The sequence below is a fragment of the Mycetomoellerius zeteki genome, unplaced genomic scaffold (assembly GCF_001594055.1).
Source record: "Mycetomoellerius zeteki isolate Tzet28-1 unplaced genomic scaffold, Tzet1.0 scaffold73, whole genome shotgun sequence".
Taxonomy (NCBI): Eukaryota; Metazoa; Arthropoda; class Insecta; order Hymenoptera; family Formicidae; genus Mycetomoellerius; species Mycetomoellerius zeteki.
The window spans coordinates 122,891-149,390 of record NW_017257753.1 but is presented as its reverse complement, the minus strand read 5'-3'; the positions used below and the strand labels follow the sequence as shown (position 1 = coordinate 149,390).

Sequence of the window (26,500 nt, the reverse complement as noted above, 5' to 3'; positions counted from 1 at the left end):
AATGCGTAACGGAATTATCTCTTTTTCCCATTTCTATTTTTCCTATAAAGAGTTTATTCGTATATAAGAGGTTTTAATTCTGATGACACTCTATCAAATGATTAGAAACTGATAATAAGCAAAGCCCGTCTGCGACGCGCGTAAAATTTATTCATAATTGTGTAATGCTCGTTACAATTCATTTTAATACAACAAACTCTTTCAAGATTAAAATATATGTTTTTACTACACGTGTGAAGATTCACGTAATTAATTATTTAATTAAAAGGGGAAAAAGTATTATGATTGTTAATTAGTATTATAACTTAGATAGGAAAGTACATATGTATGCAAGTTACATTAAAATAATATTAATTACAAAAGCAAAATAAAAAATTATTTACGAAGAAGCGATTGTATCAAGAAACATTGCATGTAGTATAAACAATTAGTAACACGTCTATTAAATTATCCTAAGATAACATGCTATTATCACGTGAATTTGTATCTTGTTATATGAACGATCTAATACGATATGATATTTTCACGTTATAATAGCGTCATCAAGAATATCATTTTATATTTCAGCAACTCAATTTGCAGTATAAATATCGCGTATACATAAATAGAGAGAAAAATAAAAAGTGATATATTATGGCGATAATCTATCATTACACTGAGAAAAAGATGCCTAAAAATATATTTGTAAGAAATACATTTATTTCACTGAAATAAATATTTATTTAAATACGGGCGAAATAAAATTTTATTCCTAGCAAATAAGCCATCTATTTTATTTTTTTGCAATTAATGAGATATGTTTCACAGAAATGAAATATATTTCGCAGAAATAAGATATATTTCACAGAAATGTATATTTCGCCATCACAATCAAATTTCGTAAGTAACATTTGCTTCGCGCAATACTTCGACGATTTTCTCTCACAATCAGTATAGCAAACGAATCTATACATTCGCATTTACTTTCACGTCAACAGATACAGCATAATTGCACGTTTATCTTCAAACAATATTAGATAACATTTAGACGAAGATAGGTATATTAAAGACATAATTTTAGAATATATTACAATAATAATCTTAGAAGTCAAGAAGAAATTCCTTACTCTGTATCTATAATTAGTTTAAATTAACGACACACATTGGTTTGGTAAAAAAGTAATATTACATGAACATTATCTTAAAAAATATTACGTCTCTTAGCAAAAATAATTAAAAGTCTGATAAAGAAAAAAATTTTTTAACAAAGTAACGTTTTAATAAATATTTCCTTGAAAGTCATATCTTTTTCAGACGTAGATAGTGTTGCAAATATTATTTAAAGTTCAAGAATTTCCGTTTACTCAAAATATAATAGAGTGTATTGAAGTACAAAAATATCTTCAATATGCTCAATATTAACCCTATACTTAATTCATTAATGAGTTTCATGGTTATACATAGAAAGAATGATTTTGCTGAAATATCTAACAATTTAGGTATAGATACAGATTTGAAAATAATTTTGTTGGACTATCAAAATAATTATGTAGCACGCTCAAATTGGCTGCTAAATTGTCAAAACCTTTTGCAGCATTGCTCATCATGCTTGAGTTTCCTCTAATTATTTTAATGATCCAAAAAATATTATTTTTAAGCCTGTATCTACTTAAAATTTTAAATACTTCAGCAAAAAAGTTTTTTTTATAGAATATTCAACATTCCACTGCGTCTAATAGTAGGAACTTGACATATGTGACATGCAACTAATGTTAACAATCAAGACAATATTCTAAATACATTAGATTGATAATAAAATTGAAAATATAAATATCTACTTTTATAATCTCTTATATTATACTCTTCCTTCTTATTATCTTATACGAGAAAACGTACACATGTACGAACATGAGTTTCTGCCTGTCAACGAACTGAAAATCACAATGTCAACAAAAATGATATGTTAAGATCCCGAAATGTGACGGTGTCTAGGCGCCTCGACAAATGAAAACGCATCAGTGAAACTCACGTGCTTCCCGCGTCACGAGGAAGCAATTGTTAACAATTGTCGCGCATTGTGTGAGTCGAGAAAAACCGAGTTCTCCCAACTCGTGGTGAGACTATTCGCGGGACCGTAAGGAACTTGGTTTCAGTCGTGCCTTATCGCGAGTACGGAACAGATACGGCCGATCCGCGAATGCAACTCTTACGAAATTTTTCGTGTGGAGAAGAGAGCGGCTGGCGCCTTCGTATGTGTCTCTGAAATAGAGAACGTTCTTGTGTGCGTTCGCTTCGTGGGAGAGATAAATCGCGCGTGAAAGAACTCGCATGGATAAAGTGGAGGTGTAAAGTACGACGTAAATTGGGAGATATAAAGTTTCAGGGATAGAAAAAAGAAACGAGATTAACGAATTTATGGTAAAGTCGGATGAATATCTATTTTCCATAAATGATTTTATTAGATTCTTCTTTATGACGAAGTAAGAACGCTAAATGTTAATTCTATCATACAATTTCACAGATAAAAAACGTGACTACATGGATACATTTTATAACATGATATAAAAAAATAAAAATATCAAATTTTATTATGTACACACGAAAAAAACAGTTTTGCTGGAGTATCTAAAAATTTATATATATATATACACACATATATACAGGGTGTTTCCAAATTAAATGGCAAAACTTCGGGAGCGTGTAGAGGAGTAAAAAACTAAGAAAAAAAGTCCTATAGACATATGCTCGTTTTTGCTCCGTTTCAGAGAAATCGAAAAAAAATGTTTACATTTCTTGCCATATCTAGCACCGACATATTTGATTACATTTTCCACTTTCTGTTATGAATTTGTCAGTCGCTCTTTGAAAGCCTTTAACAGTAGATGAATTTTGTCTTTTGCAATATGCCGCGTACGTATTCTAATAGTGAATATGCTGATATGGTTTTTGTATACGGTTTCTGCAACGGTAATGCTTTAAAGGCGGTGCGAGAATATGCACGACGATTTCCAAACAGAAGAGTGCCAAACCGAAGAGTGTTTATGTTGACATTTAATAGATTGCGAGAGACTGGAACATTTTCAATTCGACAAGAAAACAACCGATTTCAAGCAGCGTTACGAAGAGATTTGCAGGCAGGGAATCGTATTTTACAACATTTTGACAATCATCCTGAGACCAGCGTTCGGAATGCGTCGGCTGTATTGGGAGTGTCACCACAAACAATTTGGCGAACTGTAAAAGGAGATAATCGCTATCCCTACCACATTCAAAAAGTGCAAAATTTATTACCTCAAGATCATTGGAACAGATTGAACTTTTGTAACTGGTACCTTCAGACATGCCACAATGATATTTTATTTCCATCTAAAATAATGTGGTCAGATGAGGCAACATTTACCAGAGGTGGAATAATTAATCAAAGGAATTATGATATATGGGCTCATCAAAATCCCAGGTCTGTTAGAGAATACAAATTTCAGCAAGAGTTTTCTGTTAATGTCTGGCTTGGAATTTGGAACGACGTTTTAGTGGGACCGTTTTTTTTACCTGCAAGATTAAATGGGGACCGTTTTCTAAATTTCTTGGAGAATGAATTTTCTGACTATTTAGAAAACATCCCATTACAACAACGTACTGAAATGTGGTTTCAATTAGATGGATGCCCTGCTCATTACAGCAGAGTCGCTAGAACCTGGTTAGATAGAAAATTCCCACAACGATGGATTGGACGTGGAGGAGCAGTACATTGGGCAACTCGTTCGCCCGACTTAACGCCATTAGATTTCTATGCATGGGGTACTCTGAAGCAAGAAGTTTATTCTTCGCCTATTCAATCAGAGCAACATTTGAGAAATCGTATCGTAGCTGCAGCGAACAGAATATCGCAAGAACAGTGCCTGGCTGCTACAAGAGCCGTGTTTGACAGATGCAATGCTTGTATTGCTGCAAGAGGTGCACATTTCGAACAAAATCTTCATTAAAAAGTTTATAAATAAAATAATTAAAATAATAAATTAAATATATTTTTTTCTTTTTTCGTGATTTCCTGCGAAACAAAGCAAAAAGGAGCATATGTCTATAGGACTTTTTTTCTTAGTTTTTTACTCCTCTACACGCTCCCGAAGTTTTGCCATTTAATTTGGAAACACCCTGTATATATATAGAGAGAGAGAGATTTGAAAATAAAATTATTTTATTTTATTAGATCATCAAAATAAATATATAACTTACTCAGTAACTTTATAGCATAAAGTAATGCTATAAAGTTTTAACATTTTATATATAACCAGATTGAACAGCCTATATAATTACTTAGTGATCCAACAAAATTATTTTTAGATGCAAAAAAATTCTTTTCAGATATGTGTGTGCATCTTACTAAATTTTTAAATATGTCTAAATATTTTAAATATTTCAAAATCAAATATTACAAATGCAATTCTTTCTACAGTTATAATAAAATAAGAATATAGTTACACAGTTATAATTTAGAAGATTTTATTCATTCCTTCGCTAATTGTAAAGCATAAAGTATTTATAATTGTTAATAAAATTTAGAACATTTATATAAATGTGGAGTAATTCGAATAAATTATAAAAATTGAGTTTTTAAAATTTATGAAATATTTTAATTTTGTAATTTTTCATCAATCACTTTGGATTCTTGAACTCGGCTAATATTGATATCGAAAGGGGATATTTTTAATGAATGCTATTCAGTATCAAAGGTCACGGGCAATCGATAAAAATTGAATATATATATGAATACCATTAAAAATAATTTACACACACTTAATACACGGTGTACATACTTAATTATCGAGAGTAGCAGCGTTGTTTTTTGCATTTAGTTCTATCCATGTATGCGATGTTTTTACTATCTATTTAAAAAATATCTGCGCGTTCTAAAAATTAAATATATAATATTCTAAAAATAATCTAGATTTATTAGATTTAAATATTTTTACATATAAAGTCTACGAAACATGTAGTTGTAACTTCAAAGAATTTATAACTTTCTAATTTTATGGAATAAATATCTGTATTAATTCTTAATATATTTTTTGTGAACTATTTAAAAAAAGACAAAAAATTTTATACATTTTAATCAAATATTAATTAAAAGATTTCACAAGAATATATGAATGAAATTATATAATACGATCATCCAGAGATTGCTACAATCTAAAGATAAAGCGATATCATTATTCTCACTCCAAATTAATTAAAAATTAAATTAGATTAATTATTTGCGGTTCTAATTATTTCTCTCAAGCGGAAAAGGATCAAATATCCTCAATCCAATTTAAGCGCCGAATAAATTTTGATTATTTGAAGAAGTTTTTACGAAGATTTTAAAAAAAGATAAAGCTTATTAATTATAATCATGCATTGATTCGAATGTTTAGAGAAATATGTGAACGGTTTACTGAAAAACCATTATGTCAAATTCAGTTTAAGATAGGAAAGAATTAAATTAAATAGAAGAGTTACATTTAATATATTTGACAAAAATTGCGAACATTACAAAGCGTACTTTCAGAGAGAAAATGCACTTCCGCATAATAAATTTTAATTCAGGTGAAATAACAAGATCCTTCTGGACACGTTTCTGTTTGTGCGACAGCTAATCGCGTCGGAACGATTCTGTGTACTCCACGTTATGTCGGATGATTGGTATTGATTGTATATCGACATACGTAATATCATATCATATCGCAAGAAGTACAAGTAACAGTCGATTAAAGTGCATATTTCCAGTCGCATCAAAATACTTCGTCGTTAAAAGGATCATCATTCTTGCGCGAAGAGAGAAACTCGTCCGAGGAAAAAGTTTTTTTGTTGCATCTTTATTGAAGATCACTTTCTCGTCTTTCGAGCTGTTGAACGAAAATTATTCAACGAAAGAAATGATGGTCTCGCCTAGTATGAGTTTACTGGCGGCCGGAATAGCTTCTGGAATTTTTCTTTACATCAGCCTTCGATCGAGGTAAGTGCTTGAAAATATTTTAAAGAATGATTCTCTAATATTTTGTTCTATATTAAGTACTTCTTGAAATTTTTCACTCACATATATTTGAATTGTTCTTAATATTTTCTCGAGAGAAAGATAATTTATTAAAACAAGCTGACACACGAAGAAATACAACATTTTTTAATCCTCTAATCTTTCGAATTTTATACTAGCTTTGTGTCTAGAGATTACTAAGGATGTATTACATGCATTTTTTAATCAAATGAAAAAATTATAAAAAAGACAGATTTTTCTATATTGTATTTGAAAGTAATACGAAAAGTTTGACAGCGATTTAGAACTTGGATTAAAAATTATTTCAATAAAAAGTTGACATATTTTTAAAAAATAAAGATAAAATGAGAAAACTTTATTTAAACTATAAAATTGTATTGTGAAATATAAATATTTATTGATGTGATGTGTCGAAATATAAATGTTTATTACTGTTTCATATGTATATAACATTCAATTTATACGGAAAATATTATATAAGTTTCGAATTCCAACTTTTGCAGAAAAAAGGTATACACACCTAGTACATCCTTAAACTTTTTAAATTACTAAATTTTCCTGAAACCCAAGTATTCGATATAGATTGAAGCCGAAAATTATAAATATTCAATATGCAAATTACTGAATTTTGAAAATCCTTGAATTTTTATCAGTATTATTAAATCTTCCATCCATATTCCCATTCTGAAATGTCAAGAAGTTTAGATTTTATCTAATTTTCAACATTTTAGAAAGTTTAGAATCTTTCTATAAATGAAAGATAATTTTTTTAGTGCAATACAAACTGTATAATTTTTTCACGTATTAATTATTTTTATATTAAGCATTTTTGAGCAGTGATGTAATCAGTGGCAATGATGTAATCTGAAAATTCCAGGATTACAATAATAGGATTTATATTTATCGTATCAATGCCTAAGTTATTTTTTATAATCCTCCGGAAAAATCTATATATTATTGCGATAATCTCGCCAATGTTATTGATTAGATTATCACATCAAACAATTACATAATTATGTTTACGTCTATTTTTTACGTCTATTTATTAATTATATTTTCTGCATTTAAAACAGAAGAACAAATATCACTCTGTTTGAAACAGCAGATTTTAAAACATAATCTATATTTTTAATCTCAGTGAATGGATTGAGCATAATCATGATTTTCTTATACTTATCAATAAATTGCATATCGATAAAGATAAACGTTGAAGTTTGACAATACCTGACTATACCGCTTCGAAACTTGGAATTGTTCGTGACGCAACAAAAGCAAGAACGATTTGTTGTTTCGTTGATTTCGAAAATCGTCGCAGGCTTATTAATTTACAAAGCAGATCGATACCTATCACTTGCTGGTTCTAACAATAAGATAACGAGATAGCATTGTGTCGCCTACGACCTGGATTAAAAATTGATCTCACCTCTCAACGTATCAATGCTTATAATAGAAGCAATACTGTAAAATCTTGTAGATTCGTAGATTGTATTGTATATATACAGACTATTTTCGTAATCTTGTCAGATTTGTCAATATTCTTTTATATCTGGAAGAACCTTGTTATTTCGGAAAGCGGTATAAATTATTTTTTGATGAGTTCTCTCAAAAGTTCAAAAACATACACGTGTACTCAACCGAAATAAATCGCGCTTGTCAGACAAATTATTTTTCTATGCTGTATGAAATAAGGTTGCTCTTCTTTTATTCTCAATAAAGAAAAAAAAATGAATAATTAAGATTTTATTCTGAATAATTAAGATCGCGCGAAGGATAATGGAGATCGTCGAAATGGAACAAGATAATTTCTCGTAGATAAAATAATATCGCTGTAAAATCATCAAAAAAAGTTATATATGGTCGAAGATTATAGCGGAAATACTAATAAAATTACTAAAGCAATTAATTTCGTCATCAAAAAATTATTCCAATGATTTAAATTATTTCATTTCGCTGTGTACACAAATCTATCATTTAATATTTCAACTAATACGGAAAGAACAATTTTGTTGAAGTATCTAAAAATTTAACTAGATACAGATCTGAATAAAAAAACAATGAGAATCAAAGTGAATGAGTGACAGCGCAGCTAGCAGTGCTCAAATAATAATAAAAAACTTTTACTGATTTATTGAATTATTTCGATATCATTGAACATTTCCACTTTCTTTGGAGTCCTCCTTACAGCTATCGATTACAGAATTTGTATATTCAGTACATAAAAATCTTAATGAGACCGAGAATAACTACAGAAGCTTTGGATGACATTTAATAAAAACCGCAAAATCCGAAAATAATGTTGTCGGACTAAAAGTTATATAGGACGTTCAAATATAATGAGCAATTATTGGTTACAAAAAGTAGCAAAAAGTTGGTTACAAAAACGTTGTTCAAATAAAAATCATGATTATGCTCAATTCTGTGTTCCGTAATAACTAAACGTTGTGTAGTGTTCTTTTCTTCTCTATCAGATACTTTCAGTTATTTAACAAAGTCATTTTTTCCGCGTAAATTTTTAGATTGCTTTTAAATGACGCTTCGCCATTCAATGATTTATCTTTCTTACATTCTTAATTTCGCATTTATACCCTACTCGCGAACAGTAGACTTTTTCTTCCGCGACGCGAATCCAGCATACGCGATTACGCCGGCAAGAATGTTCCGTGCAATGCTCCCGAACGGATCGCGTGAATAATAGTCGGCATGATCCTGTGACTTCACAGACGAGCCGGTTTAGGATCGCGGTACCACCGGAAGCGCCCACGGCGCGGTGATGCGTGAGACGAGACGTATATATCGACGACATATCGATACGCGCGAGCGAGAGGAGACTCTGAAGAAGAGTCACGTGGTGGGCCACGGGGCGTGGAGTACGTCAATGGTAAAACGTCGGGCGTTGCACAATGTACGTATCGAGCCGCGTTGAACAATGGACGCAACGGCGCGTAGGGGAACCGGAAGCACGTACAGGAACGCCAAACACCCGGGTATCCGCGCGCACCAGCGATGCTCTCTTCATTGTCGGGATATTCGCTGTCGCGGATAGTCGGTCTCGCCCGGTGCGAACGCTCGCTTTAACGCGAAGCGATATCTCCGAAGGTGTCGAGGATCTCCTTGGACGATTCTCGTCCGTGCAGAAATTGATCGCATTTTCCGATGTGCATTGATTGCCAAAGTTTGCCAGTTACTTGAAATTGATTTTCCAAGGAATCATATTGCTGTCGCATTGTGATCTACCGCAAAGATGAAAGTAAATCATTGAAGTGTTTCTGGCGTTACATCGCCTTTTGAGATCTCCTGCTCTACATACTTCGAAGTAATTCTCCGTAAAGTTCGCTTTATTGTCTGTTATAAGAGCGGCAACGTAAGGAACCGAGACTTGAATGCACATTTGACGTCACTAGACGAGGCTGATGAAGTTGCTATTCAATGCTGGAAATCAATTTTCTGCATTGAAGCTGAAAGTCTGAAATATTTTCTACTTCAAGAGCGATAACTTCCAATTAAAATGGAAGATTCATTATGTGATAGAATCGCTAACATAATGAAAAACAAATTTGTAAGTTAGAAAAGAATCAGTTTAACAAATATCTTTTCTTGACATATTGGTGTTGCTCTAAAGAAGACAGTACACGCACGAAAGTGTAAAAAATAATGTTAAACAACCTAAGAAAAAATAAAGTTTAAGTGAAAAGTAAAAGACAAATAAGTAAAAAGTAAGATGTAAAATATAAAATAGAACAAAGTCGAGAAAGAGACGAAGATAAATTATTCGACAATTTTAATCGAAAAAAAAAGAAACAGTATCGGACTAAGCAGACCATTCTTGTCATCCCTATTTTTATTCAATGAGAATAGCGCGAGACGTTCGCGTTGATATTCATTACGAGACCGGGCTGAAGCTGAACGACCGATGAAACATTTCTTTCTGAGGATCTTCTGCGGGAGAAAGCGAGAGAAACGGTAAGTGCGAACAGTGACTCGGCGCAGCTCAATAATTACTGCATACTTGCAAAACTACTCTAATGAGGTGATGTTAGATCCTTATTGAATTATACTAGATCGCGTAAACGGAGGCGGTGCTTTCTTACAAAGATAACTCATGGGTAAATTGCTGCTTCCCATCGTACAGTACACCTCACGTCCCATGTTTATAGCACATTTTCTCACGGAGAAAAAAAATTTTCGCCTATTTCTTGGACAAAGAGAAGAAAACATGATAGAGATACTAATTAAATTAACATAATTAAACGACGTTAAATTATGTTAATTAAAAGAGGATCGAAATCTAAAAAAATCTATATAAAACGCAGTTTTATATTTTCAAAATATAATCTTTTGTTTCAAAATAATTTTAAAATTGATATCAGACTTACATATCTAATAAAATTTACGTTATATACAGATAAGATGATTTTATATTTATATACTTATAGGTTGCAAATATTATTTTCCTTCACGATTTCTTCTTTCCTTACACGGCTTATTTAAGACGTTTAACACAGGCATCCTTACTTTTAACTATCCTTAGAAATTGAATATTATATTATTATACAAAACATCAAGGGAGAGTCGATTATAATAACATAGATGCAGGATTTGTTGAGTAATGAGTACGGTGATGCTCACTCAGACGGAAAAGGTATTTATTATATAATAAGAAACGGTTATAGAAGCGAGAGGAATTACAAGATAGGTGATGTAATCACATTACAGCAGCGCGCATCAAACTTATGCATCGTCTATTTTTTATGTATAAATGAGTAAATGTTCAAAACGCGAAAGACTATTCTTTTTTATTAATCATTAAAATTGATGAATTCTATAAAAGTGGACCACTCTGTTAGAAACAGGACAGAAAGAAAGAGAGAGGGGAAAGCACAGAGAGAGAGAGAGAGAGAGAGAGAGAGAGAGAGAGAGAGAGAGAGAGAGAGAGATGTATAATGGATTCTCTGAAATTATTTAGAAATTCAAAAGATTAAAAAAATGTTTAACGTTTAGTAGTATATTATAGCATTCAGATTTAATTTATTACGCATGGAGGAGAAGGTGGTATTATGGCTAGTGTATATATGCATTTAATTACACCTACTTCCTCATTTTTCTTAAACTTGAGCGTATCATCACATGAATATATGTATTTTTCAGTGAATTATTTGCTATTTAACATTTTATTTGACTATATATATTTTGAGTTATACAAATTTAAATAATAGCATGGCATTTTGCTAATGTGGCCCTCTGTGGGTATTGATTAGTCACGACCTCTTTTTCGAGGCTTTCATATCAAAATAATTATTTAATAATCGATTGTAGCTCTACTGTTAGGCCGGTTCATTCATAGTCGATTCTTATTTCAAGACCGTCTTAAGACGCTAATGCGGCTCTCTGATTGGTTCGTGACTATTTTTAATACTAACAATGAGATTTTTAATACTGAGCAGCTTATATGCAGAAGAGTTATGTGAATGTATTATATATGTATATATATACATTCATTTGCATTTTAAAATATTTTTTGTTAATTTTATAACCAAATACTATTTTCTATTAATATTTTAAGGCTATTTTTATGAAAGGCCACATTACCACTTATTTTTTTCTTCGAGTCATTATTCAATGTCGCTACGCTGTTTATAGAAATTTCTTAATGACTTTTAATTAACATGTAAAGAGGAAGCTTGGTTCAAGTCCGTCAATGAAAAATAATGCGACTGGTCAGTGCAAATTACAAGCATGTATAATACTTTCATATACATATAAGAATACAAGAATGTGAATTCATCAATGGAAGTTTAATGTTGATTCTGCAATGAGTCGGTAATCAGAAATCTCAAGTCTTAATCAGCCTTAATCTAAATAGGTGACTATGATTTTTTTCCATCTACAAGCTGTTAATTATACAAGTCGTTTAGCTCGACTAATGGGAAGGAATAAAGTCGAATTTGACCAGATTTAAGAAAATCGGTTATAATCTTATTGTTAGTCGTATTACAAGTCGACTGTTGACCAACTTCATCGCGATTCATCGATAAGACCGACTATCGATTCATTATAGAATCAACATTATACTTACATTGATGTACTTACATTCTTATATTCATAATATGCACTAATAAACATAGCACTTTCCACGGCAATCATAATCTCGATACAAGCGGGTATCCAGAATAGTCTAGAAATTAATAAAAACAGTTGTTTCGCACAATCGCCGCGGAAAGCGCCAAAATTTAATGAACATGTACATTAAAGCTTACTTAATTTACAGTGAATTGAAATATTATTTATCTCCGTATATTAAAAGTATATTAAATTTCAAAATACACTTATATATTTTAATTTACTTGAATTTAATTTCATTAACATATACATTAAATATCGTTTCAGTTACGAGTGATTTAAATATCATTTACCATTGTATATTAAAAGTTCATGAAATTTCATGACATTTTTAACAGTGTACATTTTTATTAATAGTATCCTAAGTAATAAATATTTCGTAACTTTGAGTCCAGAATCGATTCAACAATATTTTAACGAATGTAATTGTTAAGTTTTAAACTTAAATATTGATTATTAACAAAGTTATTGTGTAAAATGTAATTGGAATGCCATAATATCACCTTCTCTTCTATATAAAAAGAAGAAAAATTTTTAGAAATATCTACCTCGAATAATAAAAATTTGTTCATCCATAAAAGAATGAATTATGTGTTCTATTCATTTTTATTAATTTTAATTTTGATATTCAAATACAATCCATTCAATATGAATAATTATATATTTGTGACTTATTATCACCGCGTTTTTAAACAGAAAACAGATTTCGTTCTCTTTAATACAATGAAAAGGTTAACCGAAAAGTTAAGTAACCGAAAAATTAAGCATACAAAACAAAACAAATATAAATCTCATGTACATTTATGTATACTAAATCTCATAAAAAAATAGTAAACTAATATCTATAATATGGCTATCCTAATTGTTAATCATCGAGATTATACAAATTGACACGAAAAAAAAAATATCCATGTCACAATTCCATATTATATCATCGTGTTCTCATTAGAACTGAGTTAATATTCGCATAAGAAGAAAAATAAGAATTTGCAATCCTGATATCATCGAACATTTTAGCGATCGCCAAAATTTAGTGAAAGTTTCTATCAATCGCAACAACTCTTGTGCATGGGTCACCAACTAAAGAAAGAAAGAGAGATAGAAAGAGAAAGAGAGAGTGAGAGAGAAAGGAATACATCGTCATGAGAATGTAACGAAGACGGAGGCTCCTACCATCGCACATAACAGCGCGATACTGAGTTTCCCCGGCTACCAACGGTTCACTGTCACTTTCGAACCGAGCGACAGTCCGGTACGAGGATACGATCGTGCCGGTTCTGCGGCGTGAGTGGTCCACGGAAATGTCATGCCGAGTGAATAAATACATTGCGGTCTGACCGCGGGTCAAATTCATATCATCATCAATATAATCAAAGACGCGAGTTAAATTTGACAACTCTGTCAAAACCCTGAGATTACAGTCTTCTTGCCTTCTCCATTAAGGGTCAGAAAAGAGCCCTTAATGTTGTCTAGTTTAGATTACTGAAACAATCCAATCAAACAGCGAACCAGAATGTGATAGCAACATCGGAGAAGTCGCAAGTTAGAGAGAAGAAAATTTAAGAAAAGAGAGGAAAACTAAGGAAAAGAAAAGCAGAAAAACCACTTGGCGGAGATTGGAGGAATGCAGACAGTAAGAATAGCTTATACAGTGAAAGGAAAGACGTAACAAAGGATCCGAGTGCAAGAATTACTTAAAGAAATTGAAGACGCAGCGTTTGAATTTTCGCAGAATCAAAACGTCATAGTAATTCTAACTGTATATTAAAAATAAAAAAAGGGTTGATTGAGCCAAAAGGAAGAAGATCGTAGGGATCAAATTGTGAGGATCGTTCAAGTCTACCGATGAATGACAAGAAGCTCTAATATTTTGTGAGAACGTTATCAAAAAAGGAATAGAAGAAAGAAGAAGCTAATCAAGAGATTCACCTGAAGAAGAAGAAGCGTAAGGAGGAAGAAGAGGAGAAGCTCGAACAAGTTTTAAGTATATAAATTTGGATAATCTGAGCACATGATAGAGACAGAATTAATTAAAAAGAAAGATATTAAAAAGTTTAAGTGACAAGAAATTACTTACAAGAAACAATTGAATAAAGAGAATTTAGTTCATCGGAAATACGTCTCTTTGAGATTAATTCCAACAGTTAAACAGAACAGAATCTATAGTGAAGAGTAGATCCAGAAAAAAAGTGAAAAGAAAGAAGAGGTAAATGAAAAGAGTTTAATTGAAAATATTTCCTAAAGAAATCAAAGTGTGAAACTACGCGACATGTTCAATTGCGCGTGAATACGTGAGGCAGAAGCAAAAAGAAGAGGAAGAAATAACAAGTCAGCGTAATAAACTGAAGAAAAAAACAGAAAATTATTACTAAACTTTTGGCATAAAGAGATTTAAGATCTTCAAACTTAAACAAATAAAAAATTAGTTTCGTGTATAATGTTTACGCCCGTTCATTAATTTCTTGCTTAAAATTAAATACACAAACATCTTTCTCATAAAGTGTATACTTATAAAAAGTGTGGACGAAACTCGATTGTGATAGCGTGACGTACGCAACGTTACATAAAACTACGTAACCGCCGTCGATAGCGCGATGGAAAGCCGCGATCGCGTAACCGGCGTTTAGATTGGAGCGCGTTCAGCACGAAATACAATCATCGCCGCACGGGATCGGGATAGTGGATGCGAAGTTGCGGGAGGATGCCGGAACATGGAATGGATGAACCAAGGAAGTCGACAGAGAAATCGAAGATCATCATAGCCAGATGCGGAATCGCCGAATCACCGTGTCCAACGTCGTAAATAAGAGATTAGGGACAAAGGAACTTTCGCGTATCAAGTAATTTGCAAAGTTTATGCATCGTGGCATCTCAGCGGTCCTAATTTTCGCGGAAATTTTCTAAGGAATCAGCGAAGGTCGATCGAACGCTAGCTAGAAATATTCGACTGAAATAATTGGCAATTAACTATAGTATCTTTCTTTCGGATCGATATAATTAATCCTATGATTTAAAAAAAAACGGAAAAATATTAACTTTCTCTTTAGAGAAAGATTAATGTTGATTTGGATTAATCATGATTAACTGTAAATTTTTTCATCTAATTAATAGTGCCATGTGATTTAAAAAGCGACGATTATCTACTCAAAAGTCAGAGTGGAGTGTGCGAACGAATTACAATTGACTCAATTATATAATTTCACGATCTCTTTTCCATGATTCACATTATGCCAAGTATAGTCCTTTTCTAGAAGACTAGAAAAAAAAGACATAATTTCTAATTATAAGAAGACAAAGTGTCATCTTCATTCTTTTATAAGAGAACTTCCTCGTGTTCTCCACTCAGCAACATGTTGATCTACGTCTCCACCCTGATCTCAGCACTGTTAATTGAGAGTGATAAAATTGTGCCCAGTCAGGAAAGGTATAATATGGCAACTTTTATGGTCCTCTTCTTGCTAATTACTATCGAAGTCGTGGTGGTGAAAGTGGTTACCTCCGATATGGAACGGGATGAAGATAGTCATTCAATGAGCGCGGCCGCGGTGTTCTTCGATCGCGAAGATTAGACACGAACGGTCATCAGCCAAATTAGGAATATCTGATATTTAAATTATTTCAATTATTTTTTATTTGGAAAGTGGCACAAGCCATTGAAACAGTTTCGTTAACACTAATGTTTTCATGACAAAAGATACATTCTTCAGAAATCACATATTTATATGAAACTTCTGCAAAAATTATTTAATCATTTTAAAAACACGATTATAGAAAAAGAAAGGAGAAAGTAAAATCGCATGTTTCAGACAATCAAATCGCAATGATGTTAGGCAGATCCCACTTAACTTCTTTATTGAGATAACCAGTAGGTTGCATGTTATGAAGTAGAAACAAATAACAGCGTCGATTTATGACGTGCGTGTTTGACTTCTGCCACTTTCCAAATAAATATAAATCGTTAATTAAGCGCGCGCAATGACCGAGAAAAAATAACTAGAAATGCGCGCTATTGTAGCATAAAACCGTACCCATGCAATACCTATTTATAAATACTTTCTATTACATTCTCTTTCGTATCTATTATTGGCTCGCGCCAATTACAGGTTTCGATAATGTGGGATCTCGTGTAGTAATATCGACGTACAGGGTGCTTTAGAAATGTCACGGACGTCTTCTTCAACAATATAGACTAAATTCTTCTTGAATAAAGTTTTATTTTAGACCGCTGTTAAACTAAAATTTTTATTACTAGAGTTGTAATTAACAAACAGAAAATTATATCTTTTGATTATAATTCAAACGAACTTTATTTCTGAAATTATTTAGTTTTAATTTAGAATACAATTCCAAATTATTTAATGCCGAAAAGTATACGAATAAAACAATATGCTATGCAATTTTAAAAGAACTTTTAAATCAAGAAAAACTAGAAAGATTCTTATATGCAATCTAATTAATAATTATATTTAAAACTCTCGTATTTTGCAAAGCAATTATCTAAAGAAACGGTCTATAATCGAGCAAATTAAGGTTATTAACAATATTTCATCAATTTATTATACAAAAAAAAACATAGAATTGAACGTTTCGAAACTCACAGGTCCTTCTTCAGCAAATATTAAAAAAAATTGATCGACATCAGATGACATAACATTACGTTTATAGTTCGTTGCACGGGAACATTTCAGATAGTTATAAACATGAGGAGCGATTTGTCTTTTCGCCTTGAATTCCTGTTTTAATGTGAGTGTCGAGATCTTTTTGGATGATGTTCGTCAATTTTGAGTGTCAGAAACTGAATCAAAATTGAAGTCAGGATGTGTACCTATATCAGGATACCTATATAGGTACCTATATGTCAGGATGTTACCTATATTGTATAATAAATGTATAATACAAAAATTGACGTCGTAAAGTTAAAATGTAGTCAAAACAGTAATTATAGTAAAAACAATAATTATAGTAAAAAGAATCAAATAGAATATGTCTTATCAAATTACTTATCAACCATTAAAACTAATTATATTTTTTAAAATTATTAAAATTATATAAGAGACTTACATATGAAACAGGAGATCAATTACAATAAAGCGTCTGATTTAGTTGAATGCAAAAATTATAATGACAGATTATAAACATTAAGCCGAAAATGAAATCAAAAAGTTGTTTACCCATTTATTTTCGTTAGACGTGTGATTTAATAAACAATTATAAGACTCATCTAGACATTCTGTGTCTTTTTGTGAGTTAATGTCTTTATTCTGTTTTTTAATATGTAATATCTCAGAAATCATACGTATGTTATAGTTGGCTTTTGTATCTAAAATTGATACTCCTTCCCTTCAAATCAAATTTATGGTTGTGATTTAGTATATGTTCAGTGATGACGGAATGTCTAGAAGAGTCCTATCTTATATTGTTTTTATGTTCATTAATGCGCGTCCTCAATTGTCTCTTCATCTGCCTCACATAAGACGCCGAGCAATTCTCACAATTAATTTTGTAAACGATATTTTGGTTCTGAAATTTGTCTAATTTATCTTTGTGAACTCTAATAAAGGAACTCAATTTATTTAAAATTCTGTGTCCGATTGTGAAGATTGCCCTGCTGAAAAAGGAAGTGACAGAGTTAGAGACTTTAGTTATATTATTATATTATAAAAGATTATTTAAATACCAAACAATACTTGATTTGATTAAAAAAAATAACTAAAAGCGTCTCAGTCAAACAGGAAATTTAAACCAACTAAAAATTTTAAAAATTATAAATTTTTGCTAAAAGGCAATTATAGCCTTGAAAAAAAATTTCGTCTCTTATTCGTTTTTGCGGGACACTCTGTATATTAAATACGCATTATGTTAATAGGTACTGCATGAATATACAGTAAGCGCGGTTATTTTACTACCGTTACTACGTAAATTAACGTTGTAAATATGTAACAACTATGTCCCAGAACGCGATTCCAGTCGATCGTTGCGGCTTCGTAATATAATAAATTCGAACAATTTTATCAGACGTTTCATATACGCTTATTCTTTGATTATTATTTTATTATATTCGACGTGAACGTGAACTTTAAATATCATCTTCTATAAATACTTGCATGAAATATGTTCGTATCAGCGTAAATACGTTCATAAATAAATTTAATCAGTCATTCGCAAAACTGATCAGACGGTTTGCTGAATCGTCATTTCGAAAAACGTCTATAGCTGTTATTCATAGTCGGTTCTTATTTCAAGACCATCTTAAGACGCTAATGTGGCTCTCTGATTGAGTCGTGATACCTTAAGGTTGAACTTAAGACTATCTTAAATATAAGAACTGACTATGAATACCGGTCTATATATTGGATTATTATTCCGCAGTGTATAAATAAGGAAGATATTTTGGCTGTAACTTATGCTATAAATATGCAAATAAATGTATTGTTCATCTTATATGTTCCTTGTTTTGAATAAATCCTTAATTTACCTTTTAATATTTTATAATTGAGATATAATAAATTATAAAGTGAAATTAAATATTAAAATATATTGATCAATATATATATATATAATAATATAATATTGCCGTATTTTATTTAAGGAAAATTCCATTTAATTTATTTCAAAAAGCAAAGGTGACATCTCTTAATATGTATACTTCATTTTCGATGCATAAAACAAACGTTATTTTAATTTAAAATTCTTTTTACTCTGATTACTTTTTAACACAAGGAAGATATTTTAATTAAATAGGGATATTTTAATTACATAAGAGAGGAAGACATTTTAATAACAAAAAAATGTAAAATTAACTAAAAAAATATTGGTTTAAAACAGATTCAATTTTTATTATCCGGTCGATTGGCTAAAATAATAATACTTAATAATATCTAATTAATAAAAAAATTAATTGAAAATCTAAAATTAATAACTTAATAATACAATGAATAACGTGTGTCAGCGATCAAATTACCATTGTTATTTGCGCGATCCCCTCAATGTTTGCATCCTGATTTATGAAGGAAAAAATTTAGGAAGAATTCAAAGGAGGAGGAAACGAAACGAGTGGTCCTCGACAGACGTTGCGCCTGTTGCTTGGCATCGTTTCTAATCGACCGTGGCGTGCGCTGCAGCGATTGCGGCGCCCGGTCCTGTAGGAAGGCCTGTTCGCGTTGGGACACATCCGACAATGCCTGGCACTGCATATTCTGCCATCAACAAAGGTTTTTACAATAATACGTATTCATACCCCTTACCATATTATTTATTTTCGAATTGCATCCTCCATTCGTTCGATAAACGAACCATATAATCTTTCTCGAGGCCTCTTTAGAGTCGTCTATCATTAAGCTTAACGTTAAGTTTAGCATATAGCATTAAGAAATTTTCCAAATCAATTATCGTAAATAATGTTTCCGTCATCAATAACAATTTTTTATTAATAAATTGTTTTAAACAAAAGTTGCATTTAAAAGGAATGACTTATTGACTTGTAATTTTGCAGATCGTGGCTGAAGAGGAATGATAACTGGTTCGACAATTTCGGTGGCATGGCGAACGAGGAGGGGGATCCGCATAGCATCTTCGGCACCGCCAAATCGCGCCTTTATGTTGCAGGTAACGCGTGTAGAAATAACGTAGTGAAATTTTTCTGACACATCGAGTCAAAATATTTCTGAGCCTTGCGACAAAGCAAACGGTGCAATGAGAGGCGTATCACAAGTGTTCCGGAACGTTCGGCGTATGCTTTCTTTTTCTTCGCAATTTTACATGAGCCGTTCTATACCCGATCGGCGAACGTCCGTCCTTGTTCCGAGGTAGAAAAGTCGCGTAACGGAGGGAGACTTGAACAGTAAGAACGGCTCGAAGTCTCTCACGGTGATGCTCATTGTTCGGTGCGCGCTGCGTGATCCGCCACGTGAATCGTATCAACGCGCTCGATCGAGAAAGAGCGCGAGCGATCTAACGGAGTGATGTACGGTCCGGGATTTAGAAAGCGACTTTTCTTCGTCCCGCGACGAACGGATTGTATGATTTGAGGCGACGCGATGACAGTGACAACGCAAAGTTTCAAGTAGTTCCGTAATGCCGAGGAATGAGTGCGTATATGCGAGACGTGACATTCAAATTAAACGCGGAAGAAACGTGGTTCCATAATTGTGCGACGGTTCTCGATCACAATCTTGAAAATTTGTGTACTCAACGTTATCGCAAATCGAAGTATACGTATATACGATCGGTAAGATCATTCGTTTAAGATATTTATTAAGATATTTATTCTTACTTGATTCTAATTTTGAATAAGAAAGCGACGAATAGTATAAAACAGAATATAATTTGAAGAAAATTTTAGATTCGAGTATTAAGGTATTTTTACACGGAAAAAACGATTGCCCTGAAATATCTAAAAATAGCTAAATACAGATCTGAAAATAATTTTATCGGACTATCACAATAATTGTGAAAGACGCTCAAGCTGATTGCTAGAATGTCAAAATTTTTTGCTGCATTGTTCATCATGTCATTTGAGTGATACATAATTATTTTGATGGTTCAACAAAATTATTTTCAGATTTGTAGCTAAATTTTTAGATACTTCAGTAAAATCTTTCTTTTTAAATATAAAGGATGCTTTATATTTTATGTTTTCCAGGAAATGCAGCCGCGATTTCGAACGTGGAGCAGATTCGGGAGGATCGAGAAGACAGACGCATGGTGTATGCAATTCAAAATTTTGTCGAGAAGATAGTCGACGGTCTCGTTGAGAACATAGACGATACTCCAATCGATCGACTCTACGAGGACCTCGAGTGTAAGCGAATTATTGCGTGTAATTGCAACACACATCGCTGTGGCGTAATAATAATATTAGCGCCGAGACACTACCATGTCTCCTAAAATTGTAATCGAAATTTTAATTAACGTTCATTAATCCAGACGACAGATTTCTGGAGGAACATCGTCCACCATTGATCGCCGCTCTCATTCGATTGACTACCTGCCTGAAAGCGTCTCTTACGAGTAAGTATCGTATTTCCAATTTAATTCTATTCAATTCAATCAGTATTTCTTTGTAGCGTTTTCGACTGCAGTAAGTTTGGATCGATTAATCTGGAAGTGCCATGAATTCGTCAAATCAGAAACTAGGACTAGTGATTTGCTTCGAAGGTTTCGACATTCGAACTTTCTATATTTTGATCTTCAAATCTTCGAAGAATTAAAATTATTAATTTAATAAAATTAATCGCAACAAATACATTTTTTCATAAAAATATATTATGAATATATTTTTCATTTTTTTTTCTATTTGCACAAGTGTACTTTTCGAAGCTTTGAAGCAGGAATACCATTTCACCAACTTACAGCGCGCTACGTCGATACAACACAACTTGCTCATGTCACACTACGGATTGGAGATTGAAGATTGTGAATTGAAAATTAGAACGAAACGGATTAAAGTTAAAATTATCTAACTGCTCTCAAATCGAAATGTCCAATTAAGATTTGTATCTAGCTAAAATTTTACATACTTTAGCAAAACTGTTCCGTGTACATAAATAGAAAATAAATTTAACAAAATAAAAATACTATAACTACAGATTAAAATTTTTTTAATAGTTAATATTTAAATATCATTAAACTGCTAAAAGTAATTTTTAATAAGAGATGCTTTTTAAATAATAAAGTGTACATATTGACTAAATAGATTGTTATATACATAAAAAAATGCCAATCTTATATTTATTATAGAAACTTCTACAAAATATAACTTTGTAGAATTATTAACATGTAAAAGCTTATAGGAAAATAGATTAGATAATAACAATATATTGTGAAACCCAAAGTACGTAGAATATGTGACATCATTTAATTGACCTCTGATCGATTCAAACCCACTGCAGTCGAAAACGCTATTAATTATTTATCTTATTGTTAAAACTTGCCAACTTCTCGTTTTCTTATTTCTTTTTATTTTATGACTCGTAAGAACTCCTTAAATCCACTCTCGCATTATTATAACGAAAAGAGTACATTTGATTTCGCGCAATATCGAGATCTTGCAAAACGTGTAAAAAATGTAAATGTATTTTTACATGCATTTATAATCCGATCTCGTCGACACAAATGTTAATTATTGTCTTCGATGTTTCACGTTCACACTACTAAGAAAATTTGGACGGGTCTTATGAAATTTATGAATAAAAAGTGAGTTTATATAGAGTATTTCTTTTAAAACGCAACTAAGATTTTGTTATTGGATAATAATTGCTGCATTGTATGTGTCATAAATACATATATAATATAAATAAGTTTATCATACTGCAGAAATCATACAATGCATCAGAAATGCACTATTGTTTGTATGCTTGTAGATGAGGGCTTATTTTTGCAGGATTTTACTTTTAATGCTTTCATGATCTTTCAATTACAAAACAAGTGTTTAATGAAATAATTTGAAATTCTCACGACTTAAGCGATTAAATCATTGCTGAATGATTTACATTGAATAAGAACCAATTTGATTTTCAAATTGATTCACGTTCAAGGAAAAACGTGACAGCGGTTATATAAATGATAATTATCGTATAAATGATAATTATACAAGTTTTATGTAGAATTAACGTACATAGTTGAATAAAGAGTATTTTATAATTGCAATCACTATAAAATAGTTTATTCAACTATATATATATATATATATACACATTAATTCTACATATAAAACTTGTATAGTTATCTTGTATACCTATACATATGTAGTTGCTACAGTTGTCTTTTTCTCTGAGTGCAGTAAGTAGTAACTATTAGACTTTAATACTAGAAATATCAATATTTTTCACTCATTAAAATGACTAGACAAATAAACAATAATGAAAATTAAAAAAGTAGCGAAAAAGTAAATATTTTATCAATATAAAGGACATAATTATTGATCCATGAATGAAAAACGCGTATTCGATCAAGGCGCTTCGCGTGCCTATAACCTATTTCTTGTGAATTTATACAATTTCCAGTTCAAACTGTGTGCCGATTATTTGTCGCTCTTGAAATACAGTCCTAAACTAAAACTGGAGTAGTAATCAAATCACGAATTAAAATAACAAGTAATTTAATATTGCTGCAAATAAGCATCTTAGACAGTTGTTAATGATTTGATGCTAGTAAACATCTTAAAAACTGTAAATAATTATTACGAAAAATATCAGCCAGAATTCGAATTCGGATCTTCCATGTAGGCGTCCTCCCACATAATTATTGAAAAGTCAAAAAATTTCAGACTCCCATCTATTATACAAGAAATGTAATATTAATCTAAAAATAATTTTTAAAAAATATATGAAGACAATATATATTTTAATAATAATTAAAAATTAATTAAAAAATAGAAACCATTAATATATATGATCACATGGTAGTTCTAAGTATTACTGCGATAAGAACAAAATGCCAATTCGCGGAATCTTGAGATCGACCACCCGGTGTATCTTGCTACGGTGACGTATACCGGTTATTAACTGCCGCCTGCGATAATGCCTTCCCAACGAAGACAATGTGCATCGCTCCGCTCCACCGGTCGTCGTTCTCCAGGCACTTTTATCATTATACCCGCGTTCGCGACATCTTGACGGCGTGTGATTACATAAAAGACACTACCGGCGCTCATAATTACCGTAGTGTCCTCACTTGACTCGACCCGAGCAATTTTACCTTCCCACGACGAACCGATTCCATTAAAATGCGAAAACGGAGACAGCTGTCCGTTGCAACGAAAGTAGGTTACGAATTCATTATCGACGAGCACCCAAAAATCGAAGGACAACCTTGACGCCAATAAAAAAACGTTCACCAAATGAGAAGAAGTTCTCCATTTTTTTATATCCATTAAACAAATTTTTACTTGAAAATTCCCCAATTTTATTAATTCAACATGTTACATGTATCTTAAACGTAATGAAAGTATATAATCAAATCCATTTTGTTACATATGACAGTAAGGGATATGTAACACACAAATGTATCAGATCATATTTAACGAGATTGGCGATTTGCGGAAGTTTCTTGCATAATGCAGCCAAATGTCACAGTAATTGAGAAAATAATATCTCCTTCGAGATACTACTAGCGTGATTCTTGATATTTTTTTCTTGCAATTCGTTATTTAAAAACAATCGATGTGATATTGCGTATTTTATATTGTTAAGAAAAGGATTTTATTTTTTACATTTAAAAAAATTTAAAAAGCTACGATATGTGCACGTAGTTCATTGAGAACTCGATAGATTGTGCACGTTGTATCGCGACGTGACGTTCTTGTTAAAACTTGTACCTAGGCTTCACAATCTCACGTAAGCAATATTATATATTTAATGCAACATTTTTATAAATATCAATAAGAAAACATAATTCTTTTATATATAATATATCGTTTGATACAACACAATTAATTTTGTAACAGTAAAAAAAGGTTAAATATACAATTTTTTATTTCAAATGAAGTAAATTTTTTGATAAATGTAAATCGGGTTGCACAGATAATTATTCAATTATCCAGTCTATTTTCATCGTGTTAATAAATATCTGCCCGATATAATTTTATATCAGGAAAGTTTTATATAGAGATATAAATATTTAATTATATACTAGCTACTAAAAACATTGTTTCACTGCTTTCACGAACCTTCATTCCGGTTTGAAAGGCTTCATATAGTACGTGACTTCGCAAGAAAGACTTCTTCAAAAGTCTACTTTGTCGTAAATCGTAAACATATTCCGATCGCTTTCACAAACAGTCGCAATGTTATGTTAATATGGAACTGAAGAACAGAAGAATTGCAAATGACTAAAAAATTAGATTGAGGAATTATCCGTCATTTAACAACAAATTCTCGATAACGAAAGTTGAAACTTCAATCTCGATGACTTAGTTTCGACTTGGACAAAAGATTCTTTATTACCTTAAAAATAAATTTTGCTATATAATACTATAAGAATTTAATATTAATCAAGAATTAACTAATTAAGAATTAACATATTATAGATATTTTCTGTCTAAGTCTTCGAATCTTCGACAGGAAGTTTAAATGATCGCCTTTAAAGTTCCAAGTTAAATAACCCAGTCGAAGTTTCAACTTTCGCCACTAAGAATTTCCTGTTAAAAGGCAATCAGCAGCTTTTAAGACTATTTTTTGAGTTGTTCGACTCTTCCTTTCTTTATACTAACGTATCATTACCAACAACTTGTTGATCGCAAGCGCAATCACTAATCAGAATCTATTTATGACTTACAGGATATGTCTAAATAGACTTTCAAAGAAAAACCTTATTTTACCGTACTTCAAGATAATATTTGAAGATAAAAAAATATGCGTCGCAGGTAGTATATTTATAGTAATGACATTATATTTATATTTTAAACGCAAAAAAAAATTTTGTAAAAGCACCGAAGAAGGTCTTAAGATTGATAAAAAATATGTACATGATTAAAAAAGGAATAAATACTTGCTGAGATCCCAGAATTTAATATATTATAAAACAAGAAATTCTAGATATTCTATTAATTTTTTGAAATGACTTGTAATGAAAAAGATTGATCATTGATTGCATAATAAATGATAGTGTGCAAACGAAAATGCAAACGAATCACAGTAAATCTTGCAATGTAACGTTTTTCTCTGACGTATGAATCATAGCAATTTCATATTCGAAGGATAGATTTTTGATTAGCCGATTCGCTAGTCGAAGGAAATCATGAAGGAGAGAACGAATAATTATGTTCTTTGAATGATAATCGCCATAAGTTGACGTACCTAACTCGTTTGAAGAATATATAAATAGCACACTGACAAAGTTGATTACATACCACTTATTTTGTCAGAAAACGTTTTAGTAATTTTATAAAAAATTCCTCATTTTTATTTTTAATGATTTAAAGAATGTAATAGCAACTGATAAAGTTGATTACACATCAGTTGTTCTTCAAGATTGTCATAAAATGTTTTAGTTATTTTATAAAAAGTTTCTTATATTTTGCAATGGTAATTACCTAAAAACTTTATCATGTATCTTTACATTTTTATTAAAACAGAAGTTTTAATTATTATGTGTACAAGTATATATATATATATATATTGTATTTATATTATTGTATTATATAATGAGACTTTATTATAATTTTATTCGTTGCTTCCGGAGCACTGGAGTAAATTTGATAGATAAATCGGCAGGAAAGTTCAGGTGTACAAAGTAAAAGTACCCAGGTGAGCGTGATGAAGGAAACGAGTTCTTCGTTTCTTTCGCGAATCGAAGTGACATTTATACAAATTACGATCGACTAATCGTACCGGTTAACCGGAGACATAGAATTTATGGAAATTAAAATTCGCT

At 31.4% G+C, this 26,500-nt stretch overlaps 1 protein-coding gene across 2 annotated transcripts in view; it reads left to right on the top strand.

Moving 5' to 3' along the window:
- The first annotated feature begins 5,796 nt into the window (after nt 1-5,796).
- The window catches only part of LOC108729386 (uncharacterized), a 42,663-nt gene continuing 21,959 nt past the window's right edge, over nt 5,797-26,500 (top strand). Inside the window, exons 1-5 of one of the 2 annotated variants that reach the window (XM_018458463.1) lie at nt 5,797-5,971; nt 19,150-19,338; nt 19,620-19,732; nt 20,769-20,927; nt 21,053-21,136. In XM_018458463.1, coding sequence (XP_018313965.1) covers nt 5,892-5,971; nt 19,150-19,338; nt 19,620-19,732; nt 20,769-20,927; nt 21,053-21,136 — 625 coding nt within the window. In that variant the 5' untranslated portion in view covers nt 5,797-5,891. The remainder of the gene's footprint in view (nt 5,972-19,149; nt 19,339-19,619; nt 19,733-20,768; nt 20,928-21,052; nt 21,137-26,500) is intronic. The other variant, XM_018458464.1, reaches the window with a different exon arrangement.